General features: G+C 46.4%; 1 protein-coding gene across 7 annotated transcripts in view; it reads left to right on the top strand.

Moving 5' to 3' along the window:
- The window catches only part of LRRK1 (leucine rich repeat kinase 1), a 94,797-nt gene that overhangs the window by 16,692 nt on the left and 51,106 nt on the right, over positions 1 to 26,999 (top strand). For 6 of the 7 annotated variants that reach the window (XM_064157988.1, XM_064157986.1, XM_064157987.1 and 3 more), the window contains 5 exons: positions 11,072 to 11,235; positions 12,100 to 12,271; positions 16,198 to 16,377; positions 16,970 to 17,118; positions 26,375 to 26,601. In XM_064157988.1, coding sequence (XP_064014058.1) covers positions 11,072 to 11,235; positions 12,100 to 12,271; positions 16,198 to 16,377; positions 16,970 to 17,118; positions 26,375 to 26,601 — 892 coding nt within the window. Of the gene's footprint in view, positions 1 to 4,591; positions 4,661 to 11,071; positions 11,236 to 12,099; positions 12,272 to 16,197; positions 16,378 to 16,969; positions 17,119 to 26,374; positions 26,602 to 26,999 lie in introns of those variants that run through there. The other variant, XM_064157992.1, reaches the window with a different exon arrangement.

Here is a 26,999-nt window from a genome sequence, read left to right as displayed (position 1 = left end):
GATCTCAACAGAGACCTTGGGCTTGTCCTCCCCTCTTACACACAGGGAGTGCCTCCCTGAACTCTTGCACATGTGGCCTCTTCAACTTGGTGCTGAAAGCATTTAACTTGAACTGCATGTTCAAGAAGGATGTAGCAGAAGGAAGCTGGGCATGAGGCGGTGCTTCCCAGGTGTAATTAATTACTGTTTTTAGAAGAATAATGAGCAAATAATTTCTTTGAGAGAGAAAATTTTGATGCATAGATTTCCTTTTTCCCCTTATGATGAAAGCCTGAACATTAGAGAAAAGGAAGTTTCAGAAGAACCCAATGTTAGCCATGGAATAATATTTTATGAAGTCTCAAATGAAATCCAATCTTGGGATGGTTTCATGGCTATAATATTTGATTCAATTGGACAGGAATGGTCTCAGTGGAGACAGTTTTCATCATTTAATAATCCTCTCTTCTCAGCCATGCCTGAAAATGAACAGGAACAAAATCCCAAAGTGTAGCTGTACTCTGCAAGCTTAATGTATACCTTCCAATTTAACATTTGGAAGCAAGAGTGGCATAGCTGGCCCTGCATGCAAAGGCATATTTCTGAATGAGTCAGGCTGTAGGATTGGAACCAAATCACTGAGGCCAAAAGACAAAAATAGAAATTCTCACATAGAGCTGAGTCATTTGTATTTTCAATACAGCAGTTGGCTCTCTGGCCATTTGGAGCTCTCTTAGATCCCTCAATCCCTTTCCCATGGGGCTGGAAATTAACACCATCAATATTCTCTGTGGCCTTTGCTGCCTCTTTGCACCCTAAAGAGAGAAGGAGGAGATCCAGAGCCTCCTCCTTCACTGTGAGAGCCAGTCTTTGCCCTGTGCTTGATGGAGGTCAGCCCCATCCCATTTCTGTGTCTGCCAGGGTTGATGGTGCCTTCATGAGACAGTCTGGCCACTGAGAAATGTGTTGTGGCCGCTCAGTGCTCTCCCTGCTCTTGCAGATTGAAAGGTATGAACACGTCTAGGTGCAGTTGCTTGAATCTGAGACTTGTGCTCAGGGAAGAGAGTAAAACCAGCACTGTCATCAGCAGCAGCCCAGTTCATCATGCTGGTAAGCTGGGGGTGGCAGTTAGTGAAGGACTGCCTGTTTGTGTTTGGTACCTAGTCACTCAGTGAAAAGCCAGAAGGAGAGGGAAGAGGGAGGCAGCATCTCCCTATCTGTTTTGAGTAGATGCCATCAGTTTGGGATCTGGAGGTTGTCTTGGTGTTAACCTGTTGCAGGTAAGGAAGCTTTATAAATAGAGAAGGTGAAACTGAAGGTGGGGTGTGGAGCAATGGGAGCCTTGTGTGCTGGTGTGCCAGGCCAGAGAGGGATTCTCTGTACACAAGAGGCTGGCTGCAGCCCCCAGAGCCTGTCTGGGAGGAAGGAATGTCCAGACAGGTGCTGGTGAGCTGCCTTTGCTCAGACTCTGCAGTGAGGATTGCAATCCTGCTACCCCTCTCTCAACCAGCATAGCCCAGTGCACTGGACCATCACATGGAGTAGCTCTTGTCCTTTTCTCTTGATAGCTGCAGGTGTCATTAGTGACTCTGAGGCTACTTTCTGTTTTCTCACGTGATTTACCTGCTGGCATGGTGGTGAGGTGAGAGTCAATCTGTTCTCCCAAGGAACAAGTGATAGGACAAGAGGAAATTATCTCAATTGCACTGGGTGAGGCTTAGGCTGGACGTAAGGAGCAATTTCTTCACTTGATAAGGGTTGTCAAGTCTTGGAACAGGCTGCCCAGGGCAGTGGTGGAGTCCCCATCCCTGGAAGATTGAAAAGCTGTGTTGATATGCTGCTGAGGGACATGGTTCAGTGGTGACCTGGCAGTGCTGGGTTAATGGTTGGACTGAATGCTCTTCAAGGTCTTTTCCACTCTAAACAGTTCAGTAGTTCTGAGGTGGGTTTGCTCTGATGGTCATATTCCAGTGTGCATTTCTTTGTGCTCTCTCTAAATTTGTTGCCTTGTAGTAGCTTTGTGTAGCCTCTTTTGTACTAAAGTGAAATAGAAATAACCAGCTTGGGTTCACTGCAACATCTTGGGCAGTGAAAATAGGTTCTATAGTCCCAGGGGTCTGGGAGACACATGCATGGACACAGGAGCCCTCTCAGATCTGGTAGAACTTTTCAGCCCCAGCTCAGTGCTGTGCACATCAAGACAGAGCATTGGGCCAGGCTGCCTGGAGAGGTTATAGAATCTCCTTCTCTGCGGAGGTCCCAAACCAACCTGAACAATCCTGGGCAAGCTGCTGTGGGTGACCCTGCTTTAGCAGGAGAGTTGGACTAGATGATCCCCAGAGGTCCCTTCCAGCCCCTGCCTGATTCTATGACAGACAGACAGACAGCTGTCACGCAGCCATTCAGGCATCCGTGATGCTGCCCACTGAAGGCTGCTGACTCTCAGTGTCACCAGCATTTGAGGCTTTTCTCTTCCCTCATTGTCCTGCATGGTGGAGAAATGATGGTTGTCAATGTGGAGCTGAAGCCTTTGGAGGCCTCTGTTTTTCATAACTCAGTTCCTGGAGCCCCTTAAAAAGGGAGGAATCCAGAGCAGTTTTCCATTTGGGACTTAATATTTTCCTTTCAGGTTTGCATTAGCAAATGTGTTGGGTTTTTTTTTCCCTGCAGGTTCAGTGTGCTTCTAAACAGAAAACTTCCAGTGGCTCTGGTGACAAATGATCACTTTGCATGGCTGTCCCCACAACTGTCAGCCTGGCTTTTAGGAGGTCCTGTTAGCTTGCTGGAAGCTGTTTAATGCAGATCAACACTTTGCGTGCGTGGCACTGGCATGTAATAATTCCAGATTATGCAACAATAATGGAAAAGATCCCTTCAGTCCTGGAGGTTTTGCCTTTGAAGCAGTCTTCTGTGTTTCAGATCTGGTCTTTTGTGGAGTTCTAATTGGGGTAGCAAGCATTGATTAGAAGCCCTGGTGTAGATGCGGCTGTCTTTTGCACTCAATACATCATCTTCTGCACTGCCTTGGCAAGCACATCTTAGTGTTGAGCCACTCCTTTAATTAGCTGCAGTAATGGGTGTTTGGAGGGAAATGGAACCACAAAAATCAGGCAGAAAAAAGTCATGTGGAGGGTCCCCACTGTCCTGTGAAGCTGGCACATTTTGCTTGTTGTGGAGAGATACTAATCGGGGTCAGGGGGACGTGGCCCAGTTCTGGTGCGTTCGCTCCAGTGGGGATGCTGAATGTCCCAGACAAACCATCTCGTCACTTCTCATTTGGATTTGTCGTAGTTTTCTCTTCTTGTCTTCTCACAGCAGGGTTTAAAAGTGGTTTTGATCACTTCTGAATCCTTCTGGGGACATTTTATGGGAGAATCACTTGGCCCCTATGCATTTTGCCTCACCGCGAGGACAAGATGGAACAGGATGTAGGCTTTTTAAGGCCAGGCTGGATGTGGTGCTGGGCAACCTGATCTAGTGTAAGGTGTCCCTGCCCATGGCAGAGGGAGTGGAACCCCCCTTGAAGTCCCTGACAGTTCTGTGATTCTGTGGTTCTATGATTCTTGCTACAGAACTCTGCCTGGTTCTGGGCCAGGTTCTATGGGCTATGGGATTAAATGGAACAATGATATGTAGACAGGCAGGGAGAGGAACTTCCTTTCTAGAGACAGACTTTAGTGTCTTTTAAGGAATGAATGAATGAACAAAATCTTTTAACTTATATAAAGCATAATAATAAAAGAAACCTTGCTTTGAGGTTTCAGAGAGGGAATGCCAAAGGTATCTCTTTCACAAAGCATTCTGACTGATTTTAAAATCTGTGGTTTTTTTTTTTTAAGTGAAGAACAGAGGGAATCATTTTGGTTTTGGGTTTTTTTTTTTTTCCTAGTTTGGGATGGGAATTATTTTTCAGTATCTCAAAGGATTGAAATTCTTTCTTACCCGCCCACGTGGAAAGTGCAATGTAGGACAGATCCATCATCCTTGGAAATCAGAGGCTTCCAGTTGGCTGTTGTGCAGTTCATCAATCTGAAGTTTTTCAGAGCCAGAGAAGGCACAGGAGTCTGGTGCAGAGGCTCAGAAAGAACCTGGCTTTCTCTTAATTTTGCTAACCAGCTTGCCAAGGCATCTGTAGAGTCATAGAGAAAATTGTTCAGCAGCACTCAATGAGTTTTTAAGTTTAGGGAAGGAGCTGGCTTGAAGTGTTCGAGCATATTTTAGAACTCATCTCTGCCCCATTTTTTCTCTTTGCTCTCTGGTAGAGCTCAGCGATCAAAATGGCAAAAGATTAAGCTGGTGAAGGTTAGCTATAGCCATCTGGTGCTGTTGAGGAATTAATATCTGAGCTCAGCCCAGAGAGGCAGCCGCCCTGCCCACCCCCCCTCCCAGCTCCTCTCTGCACCAGAGGCTTGGGTTTCGCTGTAATGGGACATGGAGATGAAATTAAGTGTCAAGGCTCAGATGTAGCAGTTAATCCAGACAAAGAAGCAGCCAGCAAGCCAAAAGCCACCGCATCCAGTGGCTGCTGCCAGAGCTGCTTGTGCTGGAGCAGACAGAGGTGGGTGGCTAGCAGTCCAAGGGATTCATAGCTTGCCTGAGAATTGCTGCATGGGATGCTGTGCTGAAGTCATCATCTCGATTTGCTGCTGGCTCTGCAAGTACCTGTACACATTATGACAAGGTCAGTGGCACTTTTAAGGTCTTATTATTGTTGTATTTTGGTTTGCAGTGACTTACCTTCCTGCCCTGTTTTGTCTCATTTATATCTTTCTCTGCTGAACAAAGATACCCTGGGCAGGTGCTGAACAGCTCCTACCTTATTATCAGGGGTACTGATGTAGCACTTACAAACCTTGTGAGGTTCCATGTCAGAGACAGAGATGCAGTGATTTGGGATAGAAAGATGATGATGATGATGATGGTCTCTACAGTGTGTTCTTTTGTTATGTGGCTGTTTGCTGATTCACAGCATCCACCTGCAGACCCTCACCTTTTTTGCTGATAATGGCCTGCTGTCAGTTTAGACATTTTAGGGTTTTTTTTTGTTTCACCTGCTGTAACAACAAGGCCTGACACAGGGTGTGACCCCACTCACCTCTGAAATTCTCATGGTACCCTTTAATTTACTATTAATAACACAGATGTTTGTTTTGTTTCCCTGAGCTGGCACAGCAGTCTGTTGCAGCTTAAAGGTATTACTCTTACAACCTTTGACAATAGAATATCTCTGCTTGGTTTTATTTTTAATGATAACCTCTGTTTGCATTACAACACTTTGGAAAGGAAAATTGCCTTCAGCCTTTGTGAATGTGCATTGTCAAACAGTGATGTAGAGCCAGCTGTGCAAAGCACAGAAGACAGTTCCTAAATCTGTGCAGTCTAAGAATTAGAATCACTGTTTACAACCAGGCTCCCCATGTTGCATGAGCAAGCCCAAAAATAAAGGTTCAGTATTATTCAGCATCAGCATTGCTCTCATATCCCCAGTTTAAGAGGGACAGGGGTCTGCTGGAGAGAGTCCAACAGAGGGCTACAAGGATGATTAGGGGACTGGAGCACTGCCTGATGAGGAGAGGCTGAGGGACCTGGGGCTGGAGAGACTGAGCGACCTGGGGCTTTTGGACTGGAGAAGAGAAGACTGAGAGGGGTTGGACTTGATGATCTGTGAGGTCTCTTCCAACCTTGGTGATACTGTGAGAGGGGATTTAATCAATGTCTATAAATATCTGAGGGCTGGGGGTCAGTGATGGGGGGACACAGGCTCTGCTCACTTGCTCCCTGGGATAGGACAAGGGGCAATGGACAGAAGCTGCAGCACAGAAGGCTCCGCCTCAACACAAGGGGGAACTTCTTGGCTGTAAAGGTCACAGAGCACTGGAACAGGCTCCCCAGAAAGGCTGTGGAGTCTCCTTCTCTGGAGACTTTCAAGGCCCAGTTGGATGTGTTCCTGTGTGACCTGAGCTAGATTGTGTGGTCCTGCTCTGGCAGGGGAGGACTCATTGGTCTCTTTGGGTGCCTTCGAACCCCTAACATCCTGTGACCATGTGATATCTTGTTGTTCAGGGCTATGTGCAAATGAGGTGATCCTGTTATGGCAGCCACAAATTGCTCAGGTGAAGAGTGTGAGATTTGTAAGATTAGAGCCATAGGCAGAGTCTCTTTGGCTTTTGGCCCAGGTCTTTGCTACGAATGGCTGATGCACGTGTTGGCAAAACTTCATTCCCAGCCTATGTGAATGCCAGTACTGATGATAGTTCAGTCATACATCTTGCAGGAAAAAAACCCAGTCTTTAGTCAGTAGAATGTAGTTCTCCTCATTTATTTTCTCCTTCTGGTGAGTATAAATTAAGCTTATAAAGCATGGTGCTTCTTATTTCCCACTTGCATTTCAAAGCTCAATATATCATTTACTAACCCACAAGGAAGTCTGCTGTGAGTTGGGTGATTAGGTAGGTGAGATGCTTGGCTTTGCCATGGATGGTTTCTGTCTGTATTGAGAACTTAGAGTTGGATGGTTCACCTCCTCTCAGCTTTTGAAAGCTCAAGCTCACTTGGACAGAGTGATTGAGTACAGCTGCTGGTTGAGGGCCTGCTTGTTTTATCACTCTGTATCTCACCAGTTCTGCTCTTCTCAGACTGCAGTTGGTTCAGTTGCTAGGTCTTTTTTATTATGCTTTATTTGGGGAAGACCTAAGGCAGCTTTTTTCTTCAGGTCTGAGGCAGGAGATCCATTTACCCTGCAGACTGCCATAATAGAAATAAAGTTTAATGACAGTTACTTAAGAAACTTGGATGATGAGCAGCATTGTCTTTCTGCCAAGAGTATTTAAGTATCTTGGTAGATTTGCCCTGATTCCTTGCATTCTATTAAGCTTTTATTGATTTCTACTTGATGGATGTTCAGATGTCAAAACTGGGCAGTTTTGGTTAGATTAGCACAAGTTTGCTTAAGATAAGACTAAAATTGAGTTTAAGGACTAAAACTGATTAAACTGCCACTGAACCCTTGAAGCATATAAACTCCATGAAGTCAGCCTTTTGTGGCCTTCCTATTCCTACAGAGCCCAGAAGTCTACACCTAACACCCATGAGCAGACTGGGATGGTTGGTGACCAGCCCATATTCTCCAAAGAGTGGTGAGGGTAGCAGTGCTTGTAACTGAGCCATTGCACTACAGAGAACTTGGAGAAATTTTGAGGGGCCCAAAAATGCAAGAGGAAGAATGACACATTAGCCAAGTGCTTTTGTGAAGTAGGCATTGAGTAAAACACAGAAGTGGTCTTAGGATTAGGGTCTAGCTTGATGACTTCCTCCTTCCCTCAGTTACAACCCTGTGGTTATTCTTGTGCTTGTTGGCCAACTGATTTGGGAGTCCTCCTTGCAGGAAAGCTCCTGCAGGAGAGGTGGAAAAGCCTCCTGTAAGGAGAGCTCTGGTTTGTAGTATTCATGGGAGCTTGGCCAGAGGCCCCTCTGATAGATGAGGAAGTGACACTGAGACCTCCCAGATCCCAAATGAATCTCTGATCATGAGAAACTCATACCTCCACCTTGTGTGGTTGTGATTGATGCAGAAGAAAGGTGACCTCAGTCAGATCTTTGGCAGAAAGGATGTACCTTTACATCTGGAATGGCTGAAGATGTGGGTCTTGAGTGGTAGTCCCCAAAATCAGGGTTGAGGCTGGAAGGAAGTAAAGTTTGTCTCTCCTATCAGCATTTCTTAGGGACTAGATGAAAGTTGCTGTGCTCTGTCAGCCCTGATTTACAGGGCTTCCTGCTCAGCTTTCCAGCTGTTTTGCATCTCTGATGTGAGGCACTTTTTCCTCCAAGGGGAATTCCAGTGCTTCTCTCTCCGTTCAGGATTTCGTCAGAGGGAGGATGCATGTTCCAGTAACTCCAGTGTTTGTTTGGATCTCTACTTTGTTTTACTTAGAATAGAATCACAGAATCCTTTTGGTTGGGAGCACCTTTTAAGATCTTTGAGTCCAACAGTTAACCCAGCACTGCCAGGTCACCACTGAACCATGTCCCTCGGCACCATATCCACACAGCTTGGAAGCCCGTTCAGGGATGGGGACTCCACTAGCTCCTTGGGCAGCCTGTTCCAGATCTTGACAACCCTTTTGGAAAAGAAGTTGTTCTTAGTATCCAATCTAAAGCTTAGTTGTTCAGTTCTGGTTTGTTTAGACTGGAGGAGAACTGCTTTGCTTTAAAGCTCTCTCTTCTATCCCCTTTTGAACTATTACTTTCTTAGGAATAGTTTTAATTTCCTTCCTTGATAATAATACACTGCACCAGTACAGGCTGGGAGGTGATCTGCTGGAGAGCAGCCCTGTGGAGAGGGACCTGGGAGTCCTGTGGATAACATCCATGGCACAGCAATGTGCCCTTGTGGCCAAGAGGACCAATGGGATCCTGGGGTGCATTAGGAAGAGTGTGTCCAACAGATCAAGGGAGGTTCTCCTTCCCCTCTACTCTGCCCTGATGAGACCTCATCTTGAGTACTGCCTTCAGTTTTGGGCTCCCCAGTGTAGGAGGGACAGGGATCTTCTGGAGAGGGTCCAACAGAGGGGCCACAAGGATGATGAGGGGACTGGAGCACTGCCTGATGAGGAGAGGCTGAGGGACCTGGGGCTGTTTAGTCTGGAGAAGAGAAGACTGAGAGGGTTCTAATAAATGTCTATAAATACCTGAGGGCTGGGGGTCAGTGATGGGGGGACACAGGCTCTGCTCACTGCTCCCTGGGATAGGACAAGGAGCAATGGATGGAAGCTGCAGCACAGGAGGTTCCAGCTCAATGCAAGGGGAAACTTCTTTACAGCAAGGGTCACAGAACACTGGAACAGGCTCCTCACAGCGGTCTCCTTCTCTGGAGACTTTCAAGACCCATTTGGATGTGTTCCTGTGTGAGCTGAGCTAGATTATCATCCTGCTCTGGCAGGGGAGTTGGACTTGGTGATCTCTTTGTGCCCCTTCCAACCGCTAACATCCTGTTATCCTTTGGTGTTGTGATGGTTTGGGTGTTACCCACCCCACCTCACTTTGGAAATCACCCAGACTAGACTCAGCCAGCTCTGGAAATTTGAATGAAGCTTATATTTAGAGCTTAGCACAATATACAAGCAGATATTTACAGTATATACAGTTATAGACAGAAATAGACATGGTAAAAGGTAATACAGAAACACAACAGCCCTCCCAGAAACCTGAGTCCCCAGAGGGGCTCCCAACCGCCCTTCCACCTTCTCCCACCCCTCTCAACCTTACCCCAGTCCCAAGGAAGAATGGAGATTCGGCCAGGGGGTTAGAAAGCAAAGTGGATTAATCAGAGAAGGCAGAGAGGCTAGAGCAGCTCAGGCTGCTGTTCTTATACATCTCAGCAAGCCTATGAGTGAAGTAGACATCAGCACTGTTTCTCTTTCACAGCCTGTGATCTAATACTTCTCACCAAAACATTCTAGCTAGCTTCAAACTAGAACAGGTGTCCATTAAAAAGAGACTTAAGTAATATGCAGTATTCTTGGAGATCCCTCACAGGGGAATGGTCTTCTCTAAAAGCCTGGACCAAGTGCTGCATGAATTTCGATTCCCATGTGCCCCCTAACACTGGAGAATTCTGAAGGCACTGCACCTAATGACATGAACTGAGATGCTGCTTATTCTGCTGTAATTTAACACCACATTCATCTGCCTTCATTTCTGCTGCTTGTCCTTCACACGCTGTGCATCATCTGAGGAAGGTTATTGATGGGGGCACGTTTTTAATGGCAGGAATCTCTGGAGCCGTCTCCTGTGTCTGAGTGATTTGAGCTTGATTTAAATAATTGATGAGCAGAATTGGTGATTCAGACTGCATTATTCAACGATGTTTACTGACAGTTATAGACTGGTCCAAATTTCCTTCCTTTTTTCCCAGACTTGCATGTCATAAGTGTCTTGTTAAAAAAATACCTTTCTGAACACCTGTGAAAATCTGTGGGCTGAAGGGCTTTGTTTAGTCAGTGGCAAATAGGCAGTAAGATTAAGTTTAGCAGGAAAACATGAGTGTCAAATGGTCTCATTTTCAAGTGAAAAGTGCTTCTTTTGTCTGCACTGAGTGTTTTCAGGAGTGAGCCTGGGCATCTTTAGGTGCTTGGGGCCCCATCCTTGGAGATATTCAAGGGGAGGCTTGATAGGGCTCTGGGTGACCTGAACTAATTGAGGATGCCCCTGCTGACTGCAGGGTGGGGAGCTGAACTAGAAGACCTTTTGAGGTCCCTTCCAACCCAGACCATTCTGTGATCTTAGTTGTAATTCAGTGGCTTTCCTGCAGCTTTCCCTGTCCTGGTGGTTGGGATGGTGGATGTGAGACTTCATGGCTGCCACTTCATAACCCACCCACCACAGGCATCTTCTCTAATGGTTTGCAGTTTTTAGTCTTTGACATATAAAATCTCTTCTGGCTCCTAACAACATTTAAGAACAGCAAGTCTAGCCTAGGAGGCTCTCCAGGATTGATCAGGGTGGCACCTGGCATGTGGCATTGATCTACTTTTATTCTGTTTTCCCAGACTAAAAATCTTCCTAATTTCCTCTCTTTCATGATTATTGAGGCGTACAAAGCTGTGCTCGAAGGCACTGTAGAAGTGTAGTGGGGCTTTATTGGGCTGTTGCCAGGAGATGAAGTGTGTCTGAAGCAAAGCTAATAATATCAGAATTGCTTTGCAGGTCCTGCAGACTTCTGCTTCTTTGGAAGTACCAGAGGTGCCAGGCTCATGTAGGCACTTCTCTTCGCTGGTTCCTTCTGCAGGAGTTCGAGTGGGGCAGCTGCTGTGCAAGCTCTCACCATCCTTTGGAAACCACCTCTGGGAGCAATTGGGGAACTTGCTGTCCCTTCTAGTTTCATGCCCCTGCTGGAAAGTACTTCAACATGTTATCACTTTCTTTTATTAGCTAACAAACTGTTTCTCCCTCTTTTTTAATTGTGTGCAGTAAATACTCCACTGAAAATGATTCACCTCCTTGTTTTCCTTGCCAGGGTGCACCGATGTTGCAGCTGTGCATGAGTAGTAAACAAACATTTCTTCCTGATGCCTCTTTCCTACTTTTCCTGCAGGAACTGTGGACATGGGTGGCAAACAGTCCACAGTCAGCGAAATCTCCATAATTCAGGCATCTGTGACAGAAAGCGTTCAGGATGCTTACAAATCTGGAGATGCCAGTAAGGCCCAAGAGCTGATTAAGTTATCATGTGAGGAGACTGCACTACAAGTGGAAAAGGTAGGGTTAGGTTAATTCTCTTTCTCCAGTGAAACCAAAATGCCAAGCTGCTGCCTTGCATCGTTCTTCATAGTGAAAATCCGTGCAGTTGTGGTGGTACTCCAGGGTCCCAGCCATGGCTGGCGGTGTGGGGCACTTCAGAAACATGCTCAGGGATGCTGTTTGCTCTTGAAAGCACTGCTCAGAAGGATAGGACTGAGCACAGAGGACTAGGCACAGGAGGCTGTGCAAGGATGGATGCTGGTGCTGTGGTCACCAAAATAGGGAAATATGTTTTCCCCATAAAAAGGAAGCAGTTTGTAGGCTTAGCAGAAAATATATTCCCCCATCAGTGCCAAGATGGTTAGCGGCCCCTTGGAAAGCCTTTGCTGCTCGTGTTTGGACCTGTGTCCTCTGCTCCAGCTTCTACACTGCTCTGCCTTCAGAGCCCTCATTTTAAGCCTGCTTTTTGCACAGAGCTTATCTTGGTGTTTTGGGAAGGTACCTGCACATCATGTCCAGGTGTATCAGCCATCTCCAAATCAGGAAACACCACACCTCAAAGCAGAGCTCGGCAGATGCTTGTTTTGTTTGTTTCTGAGTCCATGAAACGTGGATTTACACTCATCATTCCCTGCCTTGGGCACTTTTGTGGTGAAGCCATACAAACAAACTCTAAAGCAAAAGAACAACAAATTGGTATAATTAATGTATCAACACCAAACATTAAAGTGGCTCCTAGTGTTGGTGACGTTCTCCATTGACCACAGTGACAGTGGGTGTGTGCATTTGCACGGCACAAAGAAATGCTTGGCTCTAGAAACACTCTCTTTCTCTGCCTGCTCCCTTTACAGAGACTTTATTTTGCTGTGTTTTCTTCCCCAGTGTCAGCTTTTAGGCATTGCAGCAGCGTATGGAGATGTGCAGGCAGTGAGGTATTTACTGAAGGAGGCATTAGTGGTGTTACCAACAGAGCCTAATGATGACAATGCAGCTGTGGTGGCTGCTTACTTTGGACATAAGGACGTTGTGAAAGAGCTGCTGGATTCCTTGCATGGTAAGCCTGTTGGGTTTTGTTGATAGAATCATAGAGTTATAGAATGGGTTAGGTTGGAAAGTACCTCAAAGATCATCAAGGGGGCAAGGGTAGAGTTGTGCACCTGGGAAAGAACAATCCAGTGTATCAGTATAGGTTTGGAACTGACCTGGTGGAGAGCAGTGAGGGGAAGAAGGACTTGGGAGTCCTGGTGGATGGAAGTATCACACACACAGAGTATCACAGTATCATCAGGGCTGGAAGAGACCTCACAGATCATCAAGTCCAAGTATGCTCATGAGCCAGCAGTGTGCTCTTGTGGCAAGGAAGGCCAGTGCCATTCTGGGGTGTATGAGAAGGAGTGTGATTAATTGGTTGAGGGAGGTTCTCCTTCCACTCTACTCTGCCCTGGTAAGGCCTCATCTGGAGTATTGTATCCAGTTCTGCCCCCCCGCCCCAGCACAAGAAGGGCAGGGAGCTGCTTGAGAGAGCCCAGTGCAGAGGCACAAAAGTAATTAAGGAAGTTGAACTTAAGAGGAGAGGCTGAGGGAGCTGGGGCTCTTTAGCTTGGAGAAGAGGAGACTGAGAGGTGATCTCATCAATGTTTATAAATATGTAAGGGGTGAGTGCCAGGAGGATGGAGCCAGCCTCTTCTTGGTGCTGCCCAGTGACAGGACAAGGGGCAGTGGGTGGAAGTTGAGCCATAGGAGGTTCCATGTGAAGCTGAGGAAGGACTTTTCTCCCTGTGAGGGTGACAGAGCACGGGAACAGGCTGCCCAGGGAGGATGTGGAGTCTCCCTCTCTGTAGATATTCAAGAACTGTCTGGATGCATTCCAGTGTGATCTGCTCGAGGTGATCCTGCTCTGGCAGGGTTGGTGGATCAGATGAGCTTTTGAGGTCCCTTCCAGCCCCTGACATTCTATGATTCTGTGGTTCCATGATCTAGTTCCTGCCCCCTGCCATAGGCAGGTACATCTCCCACTAGAACAGTGTGTGCTGCAGCTTCAAGCAGGCTTCCTTAGGCTTTTTTCTTTTCTACATTCCGTGAATGTGGCTTCATGCCTGGAAGGATCCCATCCCTGTGTCTGAAGAAAACTACCCCCAGGAGGGGAAAAACACCTCCATAAAAAATACTCCACATTTGCATTTGGAAGTGGAGGAAGATGCCATTGAGGCAATTCATTCTCATCAGCCCTCACAGCTGGGTGACATCCCAGACCCCACAGAGAGATGAGGGGATTTTCAGGCAGCAGCAGCATCCCACTCTGCTGATCCCAGCAGGCACAGTGGTGCTGGGAGTGAGAGTGCAGCATGCCTGTCTGGCGAGTAATGCTTTGGGTGCACAGCTGGCAGCCTGCTCTGTACTCTCTTCTTGTGACAGGGGAATTCCTTCTTAGAATCATTGCTACATTTTAGTTACATTATTATTTTATATCAAAACAGAGGCATTTGTACACCCAGGCACAAGTTTTAATGCAGCTGTGGGGGCGAGGGGAAGAGCATTACTCAGAGTCAGGACCAGGAACTGACTGTGAGTACCCTCTTGCTCTCTTGGTGTACTGTAGGCTTTGGCAGCTGCTTCTCATTGGGTTCCTCTGTGGATTCAGGGTCATAGAATCTCAGAGTTGTTTAGTTTGGAAGAGACCTTTAAGATCATTGAATCCAGCTTTTAACCCAGCACCACCAGTTCATCACTGAATCATGTCCCTCAGCACCACATCTACACAGCTTCTAAATCCTCCACCACTGCCCTGAGCAGCATGTTCAAGAAGAGACTGGATGAGGCACTTAGTGCCACGGTCTAGTTGATTGGACAGGGCTGGGTGATAGGTTGGACTGGATGATCTTGGAAGTCTCTTCCAACCTGGCTGATTCTATGATTCTAACTCTTTTGGGGAAGAAATTGTTCCTTATGTTCAACCTAAACCTCACCTGGTACAACTTGAGGCCATTTCCTCTTGTCCTATCACTTGTTACTAAGGAGAAGAGACTGATCCCCACCTTGCTCCAACCTCATTTCATGGCATTGTAGAGAGTGAGAAGGTCTCTCCTGAGCCTCTTTTTCTCCACACTGAACAACTCCAGTTTCCTCAGATGCCTCTCAGATGCAGTGGTCCTGCTCACCAGCTAAAGCAATCACTGCCTTGACCTCAAAACTGTGCAGTAACCACAACAGCTAAGCTGGGCCACTGCAGTATTTGGCTGGAATATAGCCCTAGGTCCTCACTAAAGCAATGTGCTTGCCAGTGACCTCAGTGAGAACGGGAATAACCTGTTTGGAAACCTGCTTATTTGATGCTCTCTTAAACTGTTAAAACACTACCAAGCCAAGAAAAAAAAGTTCCAGTTTAAGGGAATGCAATTAAAGATAATATTTCTTTCAGCCAGAAAGGAGGCTGACAATGCTGGTTTTGTAAGCTAGGAGTAAAAATTGAATTATATTGATATAATATTCTCAGTAGTGAAAAATGACCTGAGGAGTTTCTGCAAACTTAGTTTAAAAATCACCAAATTGCCTTGTTCTGGGAGGTCAGAGGAGCAGCTTTCAGAAGGGTTTTTTAATGCAGGACTTTAGATTTGTTTTATTTTTCACCCTGGAAATTTTCAGGGAAGCCAATCACAGGGCTCAGGAATAAACTGTGTGAATTTGCAGTTTGGCTAATGCACTGCAGCGATTCTCTCTGGCTCCAGGTGAGCTTCTTGTGGTTTACAACTGAAGTAAAACCTGGGTGGGCTTTTTTGCACCATACAAGGGGATAATAATTCTCTCATGGATATTTTATAGCATGCACAGAGTTATGCAGACCTAGAGAAAAGCACTGATCTGCAGGCAAAACATCAATTCAGGAAAAAAACAACAACCCCAAAACCAACCAACCAAACAAGTTTAGGGATAAGTAAAACATTAGTTAGTAACATCAGAATGTGATATTTTACTTTCTTAAATGACATTTGTCTAACTTCACTTTGAAATTACAGTGAAGGATTCATCCCTAATCAGATATCTCAAGGAGAAGTGAAACTTTTTGTGGGAGACTTCAGGGTGCAGTAAAAACAAAACTAGAACAATTACTTTGTGTTGTCTGAAACCTCTGATTTTGTCTTATTCATCCACTAGCATGAAAAGCCAACTGATTTTTGCTGTTCTTTGTATCCTCTCTCATGAACTTTGAAGTTTCCTGTCTTGGGTGTTTGGATCTGATATCTGTTGGATCAGGCTCATTGCCTCTGGATGCAGAGAGAGGGCTGGTCATCTCTTGCCACCTCTCTTTGGGGTTAGATACTCTGGTAGTGGAGTTGGACTAGATGATCTTTCCAGGTCCCTTGCACAGAATGACAGAAACCTTCAGGTTCAAGATTCACTTTAAACCAAATCCCTAAGCACCACATCCAAACGACTCTTAACCACACCCAGGGTTGGTGACTCCACCACCTCCCTGGGCAGCTCATTCCAGTCCCTGACCACTCTCTCTGGAAAAAAATTTTTCTTAATATCTAATCTACACCTCCCCAGCTTCAGCTTGAGGCCATTCCCCCTTGTTCTGTCTCCAATTACCTGTGAAAAGAGTCCAGCAGGAGCCTCTCCATAATGTCTCTTCAGGTAGTTGTAGACAGGTTGCAACCTCTAAAGTTCTGTGATTCTGTGATTTTTCTGCTGGTTGCCCAGCAGGCGTCCTTAAAGCCTTCCACTGTTCCTACCTTATGCATGCTTAGATTAGGGACAGTCAAAAAAGTTCACCATTTAGCTGGGTAGCTAACAAAAAATAGTTCAGCAAAGCTGAAAGCTGTCTGACCAGCTTTGGGCCCTTCTCTGACACACTCTTGCAGTGTAGTCTGCTGGAGCTTCACCCTGTACCTCCCCTTGATGTAGCCATTATTTGTGATGACTCTTGCACATCACAGCCTGATGGCATTGACTCAATCAAATGTTATATCTTTTCTGTAGGTCCTAGTACTTGCCAGCAGCTCCTGAACTGGATGCTGGCCATAGCTTGCCAGCAGGGACATTTGGACATAGTCAAACTCCTGATTCGTGTGTACAGTGCTGACCCAGAGAGCTGTGCAGTCAGGAAGAACGAGTTTCCAGTGCTTATCCGGTTGCCCCTGTATGCTGCTATAAAGGCAGGTGTGTATCTGCATGCTTCCAAACTCTGCTTGTTCTCTGCAGCCTCTTCTAAAGAACAGGCTGAGTTGCTCATGTCTAGGAAGGTATCGGTGTGAACTGACATGCCTGGAGCTGTCCTGGGTTTCCAGTGAGATGAAATAATGTAAAAGTGACTTTGAGTCCTAATTGGATTTGAAGCCGAATTTAAGTTCAATTATTGTAAATACTGAAGAGCTGAATTGTAAACTCCTAGGGAAAAAAAAAAACCCTTCAAATATTGGAACCTTGCAAGTCAAAGCATTATTGTTATGGACGCTCTGGCACAGAGGCTGAGTAGTTTACACTTCAAAGCACAGCTGTGTGTATAGTTCAATAAGACAGGGGGGAAAAAGCAAGAGCCTGGGCCAGTGCTTTTACATAGTGTCTTTGCTGTTTCAGTTTGAGCAAACTAAACCCTATCACTGGAGGGAACAGTCCTTACACAGTTCAGTTTCTTATTTGCACGCCCCCGTGGGAGTTTTCAGAAGTGGTTGTTTCCCAGGATTTCTTTTCAGCTCCTTGTTGGTTCATTTACATGAGAAGAAGAGAACACAAAATTTGCTTTTCTCTACAGGGAATGAAGAGGTGGCTGTGTTTTTGTTACGGAATGGAGCTTTCTTTTGTTCCTACATCTTGATGGATAGTCCTGAATCCAGCAAGCACCTTCTGAGGAAGTATTTCATTGAGACGAGCCCACTACCAGGTAGTGCTCCAGCAAAACCAGTAAGTAGCCATTTATCTCTCTGAAGAGATGCTCTTTTAAAGGAGCATCATGTTAATAGTTCATACTTGTCTTCACCTACCCTGTAGCTGGTGATTCTTCTTCTCAATGGAGAGCTTTGTGGTTTGCTGCCCATTTAGAGAACAAGCTCTGAATGTGCCCTTACTGCCAGTTGCTGATTTGCAGCATTGGGCATTTGGGTAGCATCGTTGTGAGTGTAGTGGCTTCCACTTGGTGATTTTAACAACAGTGTGTGAACCAGGCACATCACACACAGAATCTCAGCATTGTGGGGGTTGGAAGTGATCTCTAAACATCGTCTAGTCAAATCCTCCTGCTAAAGTAAGGTCACCTAGAGCAGGTTGCCCAGAATTGCAATGTCCAGATGGGTTTGGAATCTCTCCAGAGGAGGAGACTCCACAGCCTCTCTGGACACCCTGCTCCTATGCTCCAGCACCCTCGAAGTAAGGAAGTTTTTACTTATGTTGAGGTGGAACTTCTGTGTTCTAGTTTATGTCCCTTGCCATATATGCTGTGGAAAGGAAACACTGACTTTGTGCTCAAAGTCTTCCAGGAAAATAGGCACTACCACAGGCTTCTTCTGTTACCCCAGGATAATCACTTCATTTAGACTTCCCTTGTGCTTTCTGGTTGCAGGCTAATGCCACAAGCTCTGTGCTGTCCTAGAGTATTAGCATAGTGCATTGCTGAGGATGTAAACCCTTCTCTCCCTCTGCATCTAGCAGCCTAGATACAGCACATGCAAATGGGTTCTTCTGGCTTTTGCTTAATGTGGAGCATTAGTGGAGTGAGCTCACATCTGCTCAAAAAAATTCTTCCCTACTGCAGATCCTCATTAGGAGGTGGTTGGTAGCCTTCACTGGCACTTGCTCAGGACAGGTCTGGCTTTCTGGAGCAGCATGGAAAGTATTGGGTGTGACCAGGTTATGTTAGTTGAGCTGCATTTGTCCCACAGTGTGAGGTTTTGATGGGACACAGAGGCCAGCAAAAAGCCATCAAAGCCTTCTTAGGTTGGTAAGACCTCTTTTCACTATGTAGCCTACTACTTACAACCTTTTGATGATGTTGGTAATTCCTTTCCATCTCTGTCTCTTCCCCTGTAAAATGAAGAGATTTTAACTCCTCACATCTCCCAGCTGTTGGAAGGCTTGATACATGCTGCTGCTGCTTTGAGATCTGCAGATGAATGACATTGTTTTCCTGCAGGGTATTGTTACATTTCATGATTATCACTTATCTTTGTCTAACTAGGCTATATTCTTCATTCTCTCAATCTCTGTTGTCCAAGTCTCCTTCAGTCAGAGCTGAAAAATGTCTCGAGGCACACACTGTTACAGCTTGAGAGGGAAGCATGTAGTATTTTGTAGTATTGCAACTGTTATCCAGGCATTTTTCTCCTCAGTGTATATATTAACCAACACTGAATGCATCAGAACCCTTCCACAGTGACAGTTTTCCTCAGGTCACAAAGATTTTGCAGTGAAAAATGGTGAGGGAAGTATTTTGTTCGAGGCTCTGTCTGCATGAATCCCCTTTGCCAGCTCAGTATCTCTTTGCTCAGCTCAGAACATCACAGGGGGTTGATTCTACTTTGGTGTTAAGTAAAAATAAGCAGAGAGGTTTTCATAGTTTTACAAACTTCTCCATTCTCTGTTTTCTTGCCAATACCCTGTCTCACTGGATTCCCAGTGATGCTTTGAATGCTAGGGGCTGCAGGCCACGTATGCGAGCTTGACTTCATTATGTTCAATCAGCAGATGTAGAGACCTCCCTCTGGGATTCTTAGTTTTATTGGCAGGTAAACAAAATTAAGCTAAATCCTAGATGTTTCTGGATAAAAGCTGATGAAACCACATGGCTTTTAGAGTTAAAAAATCCAAACTGGATAATTCAGCTTGAATAAACTTGGAAGAAGTGCTTGAATTGCAGGGAAGAGGTCTGTTTTCCATGTGAACTTGCTGGCAATATTTAACTTAGCTGCTGTAAAAATGACTCAGCTTTGCTGTTGTCACACCCTGAGTGAGATGTCTTTAAACATCAGCTAATTGCCTGGTTTAAAAGAAGGAAAAATTATAAAAGCACAGACCCAGAAACTTGACCTTAATTCTCTCATAGCTGCTTCTTTTTAATATATTTGCTTAATTAATGCTTTCTCTTGAAATTCATTTTGACAGACTGGGCCAGATTCAGGAAGTTTTGTCCTAGTTTGTCTGCAGAGCTCAAGTCCCTGGGAAGTCTCACAGGGATTCACACCCTGATAGATGTCTCACAGGTCTCACACACTGGTAGTTTTTTTTAAGAGAGAGCTTCATGGCAGCTGCAACCAAGCTGCCCCAGAGCCATTCTCCTATCTCACAAGATTCACCACTGTGAGTCTTCTTGTGTAAGTGCTGTCATGCATTTTGCACTGGGAGGAAGCAAAAGTAAAAAAAAGGGTTGTGTGGAGACCAGCAGCCAGCTGGATGTCAGAGAGTCTCCTCTTGGACAGGGCAGACTGAGCTCTGATCATTTCAGAAGGAGCCCAGAACTTTAAAAGGCTTTGTCCCATCCGTGGGATTCTTAAGTGAAAACACCACACAGTTGATTTCACAGTGGTGAATGCTACCAGCTATGCATAAAGTGTGGTCAGAGAGTTCGGTTTAGCTGCCACACCTTCCAGGCAGCCATCCTGCTGTGTGCAGTGCTGCCTTGTCTGAGACAAGAGGAGCTACATCTCATTTTTCTGATATCTGTTTCTCCTTTTCTGTTTTTTTTCTGGCATAAATGTATCCCCACAGCAAGGCACTGTCGTAGCGAAGCGAGGAAGTGCTCCTGCGTTACAGGAAGAGGTAACGCCAGAAGATCCCCTGCAGTTAAGTGGCTGGGCACAGATTAGAATAGAATCAGAGTGCTAGGAGTTGGAAGGTCTCTGGAGGTCATCAAATCCAATTCCTCTGCCAAAGTAGGATCACCTAAGGCAGGTCTCACAGGAACACATCCAGATGGGTCTTCAAAGTCTCTGGAGAGGGAGACTCCACAGTTATCATAGAATCAACCAGGTTGGAAGAGACCTCCAATCTCATCCAGTCCAACCTATCCCCCAGCCCTATCCAGTCAACTAGACCATGACACTAAGTGCCTTATCCTGTCTCTCTGGTCAGCCTGCTCCAGGGCTCCATAGAATCATAAAATCAACCAGGTTGGAAGAGACCTCCAAGATCATCCAGTCCAACCTATCACCCTGCCCTATCCAATCAACTAGACCATGGCACTAAGTGCCTCATCCAGTCTTTTCTTGAAGACCTCCAGGGACGGTGCCTCCACCACCTCCCTGGGCAGCCCATTCCAATGGGAAATCACTCTCTCTGTGAAGAACTTCTTCCTAATATCCAGCCTATACCTCCCCTGGCACAACTTGAGACTGTGTCCCCTTGTTCTATTGCTGGTTACCTGGGAGAAGAGGCCACCCCCCACCTGGCTACAATGCCCTTTCAGGTAGTTGTAGACAGTAATAAGATCACCCCTGAGCCTCCTCTTCTCCAGGCTAAACAGGGTTTAGCATCCTCACAGTAAAGAATTTTTCCCTCATGTTGAAGTAGAACTTCCTGGGTTCCAGTTTGTGTCCACTGCTCCTTGTCCTGTCACAGGGCATGACTGAAAAGAGCCTGGCACCTTCTTGATGCTTGCCCTTCAGATACTTATAAACATTAGTAACATCTGCTTTCAGTCTTCTCCAGACTCAACAGCCCCAGGTCTCATCCTTTCCTCATCAGACAGATGTTCCAGTGTCTTCGTCATCCTCACAGCCCTCCACTGGACTCCCTTTAGTAAATCCCTGTCCCTCTTGAACTGGGGAGCGCAGAACTGGGCACAATACTCCAAATGTGGTCTCAACAGGGGAAGGTAGAGGGTGAACAGAACCTCCCTTGCCCTGCTGAGCACACTCTTCTTATAGAATTGTACAATAGAATCATAGAATGGTTCAGGTTGGAAGTGACCTCAAAGGTCATCCAGTTCCACCCCACTGCCATAGGCAGAGACACCTCCCACTAGAACAGGTTGCTCAAGCCTCATCCAACCTGGCCTTGAACACCTGCAGGGAGGGAGCAGCCACAACCTCCCTGGGCAACCTGTGCCAGTGTCTCACCACCCTCACTGGAAAGAACTTCTTCCTAAACTTCTTCATGCACTGTCAAGTCTAAACTTTGATAGGTGTAGGCATCATGAAGGTAGATGTTAATGTTCCAGTATGTGCAGTGGGAGATACTCTTATTTTTCCCATTGCAGACCAGAAATGAGCTTAAAGTGCTGCATTTTCCTGTTCTGCCAAGAATTTTGTACAGAAGCATACAAATCTACATGTATGTGTGTGGTTCTCCTCTGATTTCTTTATCCACTGCCTAATCTCAACAGGTAAAGAAATCTGCAGCAGTTCCACTCAAGATTTACAGCAGCATTACTGATGGAGGAGTTAGATCACTGTCCTCAGCATATCCTGGCTGTATGAAGAGCAGGGTTCTGTTTGGGCATGTCATGGCATGTAGGAGAAATAGCCAACAGCCTTTTTTAATCACCTTCCCAAATGGTCTCAAACCTAAGTAAATACTTTTTGTATTCACAGTTCATTTGCCCAAGACCCAGCAGGGTTTCTTGCTTCTGCACAATTTCCAGTCCCTTGCCCTCCTCAGTGCATCCTCTGACATCACTGCAGTAGAAGATTTCCATTTAGTTTTCGAGGCTTGTGTTGAGAAATCCCTTTTTGGCAAGTGAAGGGAGTCTGCAGAGGTTTTCCTTGCCCTTCTGAAGAGCAGTAAGCCTCCCAGAGTCAGGCTGTGCCCAGGAGCTAGCAGCTTCTGAACGCCATGCTGTCGCCTCAGCCCAGAGCTCACCAGCCAGGGGCAAAGGAGCTGACCGCCGGCTCTGTAGAGTTCAGCATCGCAGACCTTTGGCACCAAAGAAATGGGGTTTTTTTGGAAGATAGTGGGGATGATGAAATGTGAGTTGGGGAGGAAATCCCCTCTCTTTGTGGCATCACTGTGGGGCTTTCTTTCACTTAATTACATGCTCAAAGCCAAGTAAATCCCTAAGGTAACTCCACTGACTTTGGTCCACTGTCCCTAAGTCAGATGAAGGGTTTGGCTGATCCCCTAGCTTGCAGCACTCAAGTAGAAGACACATTACCAGTCCCTGGCTCTGGATGAGGAGAATCTCTGAGTGCAAGGATATTCACAAAGCTGCCTGGCTGACAGGGACACCTACCCCACAGCATTCATAGCAGGTTTTGGATTTCACAATCTGGTCTGCTGTTTTAGAAGTCACTATCTGAATACTGCAGGTATCTTTCTATCACATCAAATACCCGGAGGCTGTGGCTCTGCATTTTTGAGGTAAATGATACACAGCATTCTAAATGCAAAGGAGAGATGAATATCAGTCTGAAATGAGAGGCAGCAATGATGCATGGCCTTGCTTGCACCCACTAAAAGCAAGCTGTAGATTCTATTATTACTCCACTGGTTGGTATGCTCAAGGACAAGTACTTTTTTGTACTGGAATGAGAGCCTGGGCCCACTGTAAAGAGAAAAAGAGGAAGAACTGAGAGAGGGAATAAGCACCATCAGTTCTTTTTTTCTCATATTTATTGGGAGCAGTTTAAGCAGGAAGGGAAAAAAGGGAGCTGGAGTCTGTAGTTTGTTTTTAGTCCTGGCTTCCCTGAGAGGAGAGGAAATGTCACTGTCCCATTAAATGGACTAGCAAACAGATTCTGGGTAGCCTGAGATAATGACTGGTGTCATGCAAGAAATTTGGGGCTCTGGAGACTGAATTCAGGATTTCAACAAGAGCCTGCTTTCTCCTGTGAGGAGGGAACCACCTGAGCAAGCCAACCTTCCAGGCCTTTGCTCCCATTACTGCTGGAATTTCCAATCCCTTAATGGTTATATACATCCTCTGTGTGACTGCAGGCCCTCTGGATAGCCTTTTGCTTGGAATGTTTGCCTGGGATTTGGGCTGTACCTCTCCATCTTCTTTCTTCTGTTTCTTTAGGTACAGTACAGTATGTGAATAACTCAAGGAGTTGGATCTCCTGGTCTTGGATGCTTATCTTAGGAAAGGTCTCACTTTAGATCAGATGCTGAAAGATGTTTAAAGAGAAGCAGACAGGAATCAGTAGTACTTGAGGGTTTTGTTGTAGTGTGGAGTTGGTTTCCTGCATTACCTGGAGGTAGGGATCTGGCTCCTGTTAAGTGTCTGGGCACAGATGTGCCTTTCCCCAGTGAGGTTTCCTCATGCTGGGAAGTTCTTCCAATTTCTTGGCATCAGTACCACATCCCTACATCTCTTCTGAAGTGTGGGGTGGAAATGGGAGTCTGGCCTGTGTGTTTATACTCTCTATCACCATAAATGCTAACAGAGTGCTGTCCAGTGATGCCAGCAAGCTCAGTATTGAGCTGTTACATGAGAAAAGGACACTACAGAGAACTACGTAGAGAATGTAAAGGAAGAGTTTGTAAGCAGGAGGGTGGTAACTATACAGACTTGTTCAGGGGCAGTGTGAGTGCTCTGCAGTGTACCTCCCACTAGGTCCTTGTGCATTTTGCAGTAGCAGTGGATACTCTGCCTAATTTGATTTCTTGTTGCTGCTGCCTTGCTGCGTTTTATGGGAGTGCCTTATGGCATGCCAGGGAAGACAGCTTTAGACAAACAACTTGTGCTCTCTGCCTTGGTTTCCCCAAGTGATGCAATGGGCAGAACATTTCCATTCCATTTCTACAAAGTGCCACCGTTTGTGCTTACCTTTTACTCCATTCTCCTAGGCGCTTAAACTGTGTCATCTCCATTACTCAGAGTCCTGAGTCTCAAGTCAGCATTTGAGCTAGACCTTTGCTTCCCTTTTCTTTCTCTCCTTTCCCAAAATACATCCATTTTAATTTTAAATTTGGGGTTAAAAATCCGAAGTGCTAAAAATGCTGGGCAATTGGAAAGCAAATTCAATTTGCTGTCAGGTCCTTGCTGCCTCCTGGTGGAGAACTCACTTCGTTGAGGCTGACTTTGGGATGAGCTATGTCTGAAACACCGAGGTTATGAAAACGTTTTGTGAACAGCAGATTGAAAAAGAAATGCCTGGTTTGGAGCACATCAGAACGCAGTGAGATGATCTTGAAAACGAAGCCTTAGGTTGTTTATTTGCATTGCTGACCATTACACATTCCTGTTTGCTTCTGTCCAAGCTGTAGCCTGAAATAAATAGTCCTGCCTTCCATAAGAGCCTTTTCTTTTCTTCAGAAGAGGATAAAATGACTTCCTCATTTTGCTGTCTAAAGCAGCAGAACGTTTTCTAGAAAGGAGGCAACTGCCAAAATCATGTCTCTCAGAACCAAAAATATCTTCCCCTGTGACGCTGAGCAGATTTCTAGCCTTCAGAAATGCTTTACAAGAGGGCGTTTGCCTTTCCTTGCCTTTCCCAGATGTTCCTTTGCAACATCTCAACCTTCCCCACAACAGTCTGGCTGCTTGTTCTTGGAAGGTTTAAGATGGAAGAGCAGTGCCTGGGCAAATATTAATTATTCCAGCAACAGGTCTCCTCCTAGGAAGCCATTAGTATGCTCAGCAGGTCTGTCCCTGACCTCTCTACAGATGCACAAGCAATGATCGTAAGTATTTCAGAGCTGACTGCTCCACAGGGGTTTATCTGGACCTGCCTGGCCTCTGTGGGTGTTGATAATGCCCTGGAGATCTCAGCAGCCATGTCCAAGAGACAGTGAGATTCTGAAATCTGGACTTAAGATGGTTTTGATGATCTGTGCGTATCATGCTGGTAGTGTGAGATGTGGATGTGTCTTGCAGGGCAGGGAGCCCAGCCCCATAGAGATTCACTTGCTGGATGAACAAACCACTAGGGTCTGTCTGCCCCCCGGGATGGGAATGCTGGGTTTGGGCAAGGCCAGTCAAACCTCTGTGGGGCTCCACTTTCTGCAGCTGGTGTATGGACTGGTAAAGAAACCCAGGTCCTTTGCTTGTACTTGCTCATGGTCTTTGAAGAGAGATCATGGAGCAGCTCTATAGAATCAACCAGGTTGGAAGAGACCTCCAAGATCATCCACTCCAACCTAGCACCCAGCCCTGTCCACTCAATTAGACCATGGCACTAAGTGCCTCATCCAGGCTTTTCTTTAGCACCTTCAGGGACGGTGCCTCCACCACCTCCCTGGGCAGCCCATTCCAATGCCAATCACTCTCTCTGTGAAGAACTTCCCCTAACATCCAGCCTAGACCTCCCCTGGCACAACTTGAGACTGTGTCCCCTTGTTCTGTTGCTGGTTGCCTGGGAGAAGAGACCAACCCCACCTGGCTACAGCCTCCCTTCAGGTAGTTGTAGACAGCAATGAGCTCTGCCCTGAGCCTCCTCTTCTCCAGACTGCACACCCCCAGCTCCCTCAGCCTTTCTTCACAGGGCTGTGCTCCAGGCCTCTCACCAGCCTTGGTGTCCTTCTCTGGACACATTCCAGTACCTCAGCATCTCTCATGAATTGAGAGGCCCAGGACTGGACACAGCACTCAAGGTGTGGCCTAAGCAGCGCTGAGTACAGGGGCAGAATAACCTCCCTTGCCCTACTGGCCACACTGCTCCTGAGCCAGGCCAGGATGCCATTGGCTCTCCTGCCCACCTGGGCTCATCTTCAGCTACTCTCTACCAGTACCCCCAGGTCCCTTTCTTCCTGGCTGCTCTCCAGCCACTTTGCCCCCAGCCTGTAGTGCTGCTTGGGGTTGTTGTGGCCACAATGTAGAACCCTGCACTTGGCCTTGTTTAATCTCATCCCATTGGCCTCTGCCCACTCATCCAGCCTGGCCCTCTGCAGGGCTCTCCTACCCTCCAACAGCTCCACACCTGCTCCTAGCTTGGTATCATCTGCAGACTCACTGATGGTGGACTGAGTCCCCTGGTCCAGATCATCAGTAAAGATATTGAACAGGACTGTGCCCAGCACTGATCCCTGGGACACAGCACTGGTGCCAACTGCCAACTGGATGTGGCACCATTCACCGCCACTCTCTGGGCCTGGCCCTTCAGCCAGTGGGGCTTGCTGATATCCAGGCATGATTTAATCTCTGAGTCAGTTTAATTCCCAGAAGCAGATTGGAAAATGAGCAAAATGTTTATGTGCTCTGGTCTGCCAGATTCCCAGTGGTGTAACTCAGGCTGAGAGCAACTGGGACTCTACCAATGTGGCTTTGTCCTTCTTTCTTTGACACATGCAGGCTTTGTGTGTGAACTGGTCGAACCTCAAACTGCCCTGGGTGGATCTGGACTGGCTGATTGATATCTCCTGTCAGATAACTGAGCTCGATCTTTCTGCCAACTGCCTGGTCTCCCTTCCATCCGTGATCCCATGGGGCCTGATAAACCTCAGGAAGCTGAGCCTGGCTGACAACCAGCTGACAGAGTTACCCAGCGTGCAGTCATCCGACGAAATTATCTGTACAAGGTGTGTGCACCAGGGGTGCCTTCAGCAACCCAACCCCTCTGCAGAGCAGATGAGTCAGTTGTGCCCAGGTGACGCTGCCTAAGAGCACATAGCAGGAGCTGCTTGCTAAATGTTCTGCCTGCTGCAAGGTTTATCTTCAGATTTGCCCTTTTGCCTTCTCTGTGTCTCCGAGTTTGTGGTCAGGGCAGTTGTAGAGATTTTTATTCCTGTATTGTCTCATGTGGCCTCAGTTTTTCTCCACTTCTGGTGAGCCCTCTTACTCTTAAGTCTGAGCCCTAAGCTGATTGATACTGGTGTCAATTATCTGATCTGCTCTCTATGCAGACCACTTCTGACTGCTCCTTGGAAGGGTTCATTTTATAAATATACTCCTTTTTGCTTTGCCTTGTGAGAACACA

Source organism: Pogoniulus pusillus, chromosome 17 (genome assembly GCF_015220805.1).
Source record: "Pogoniulus pusillus isolate bPogPus1 chromosome 17, bPogPus1.pri, whole genome shotgun sequence".
Classification (NCBI taxonomy): domain Eukaryota; kingdom Metazoa; phylum Chordata; class Aves; order Piciformes; family Lybiidae; genus Pogoniulus; species Pogoniulus pusillus.
Note: the sequence above shows the minus strand (reverse complement) of the source record. Positions and strands in the feature narration are given on the sequence as shown.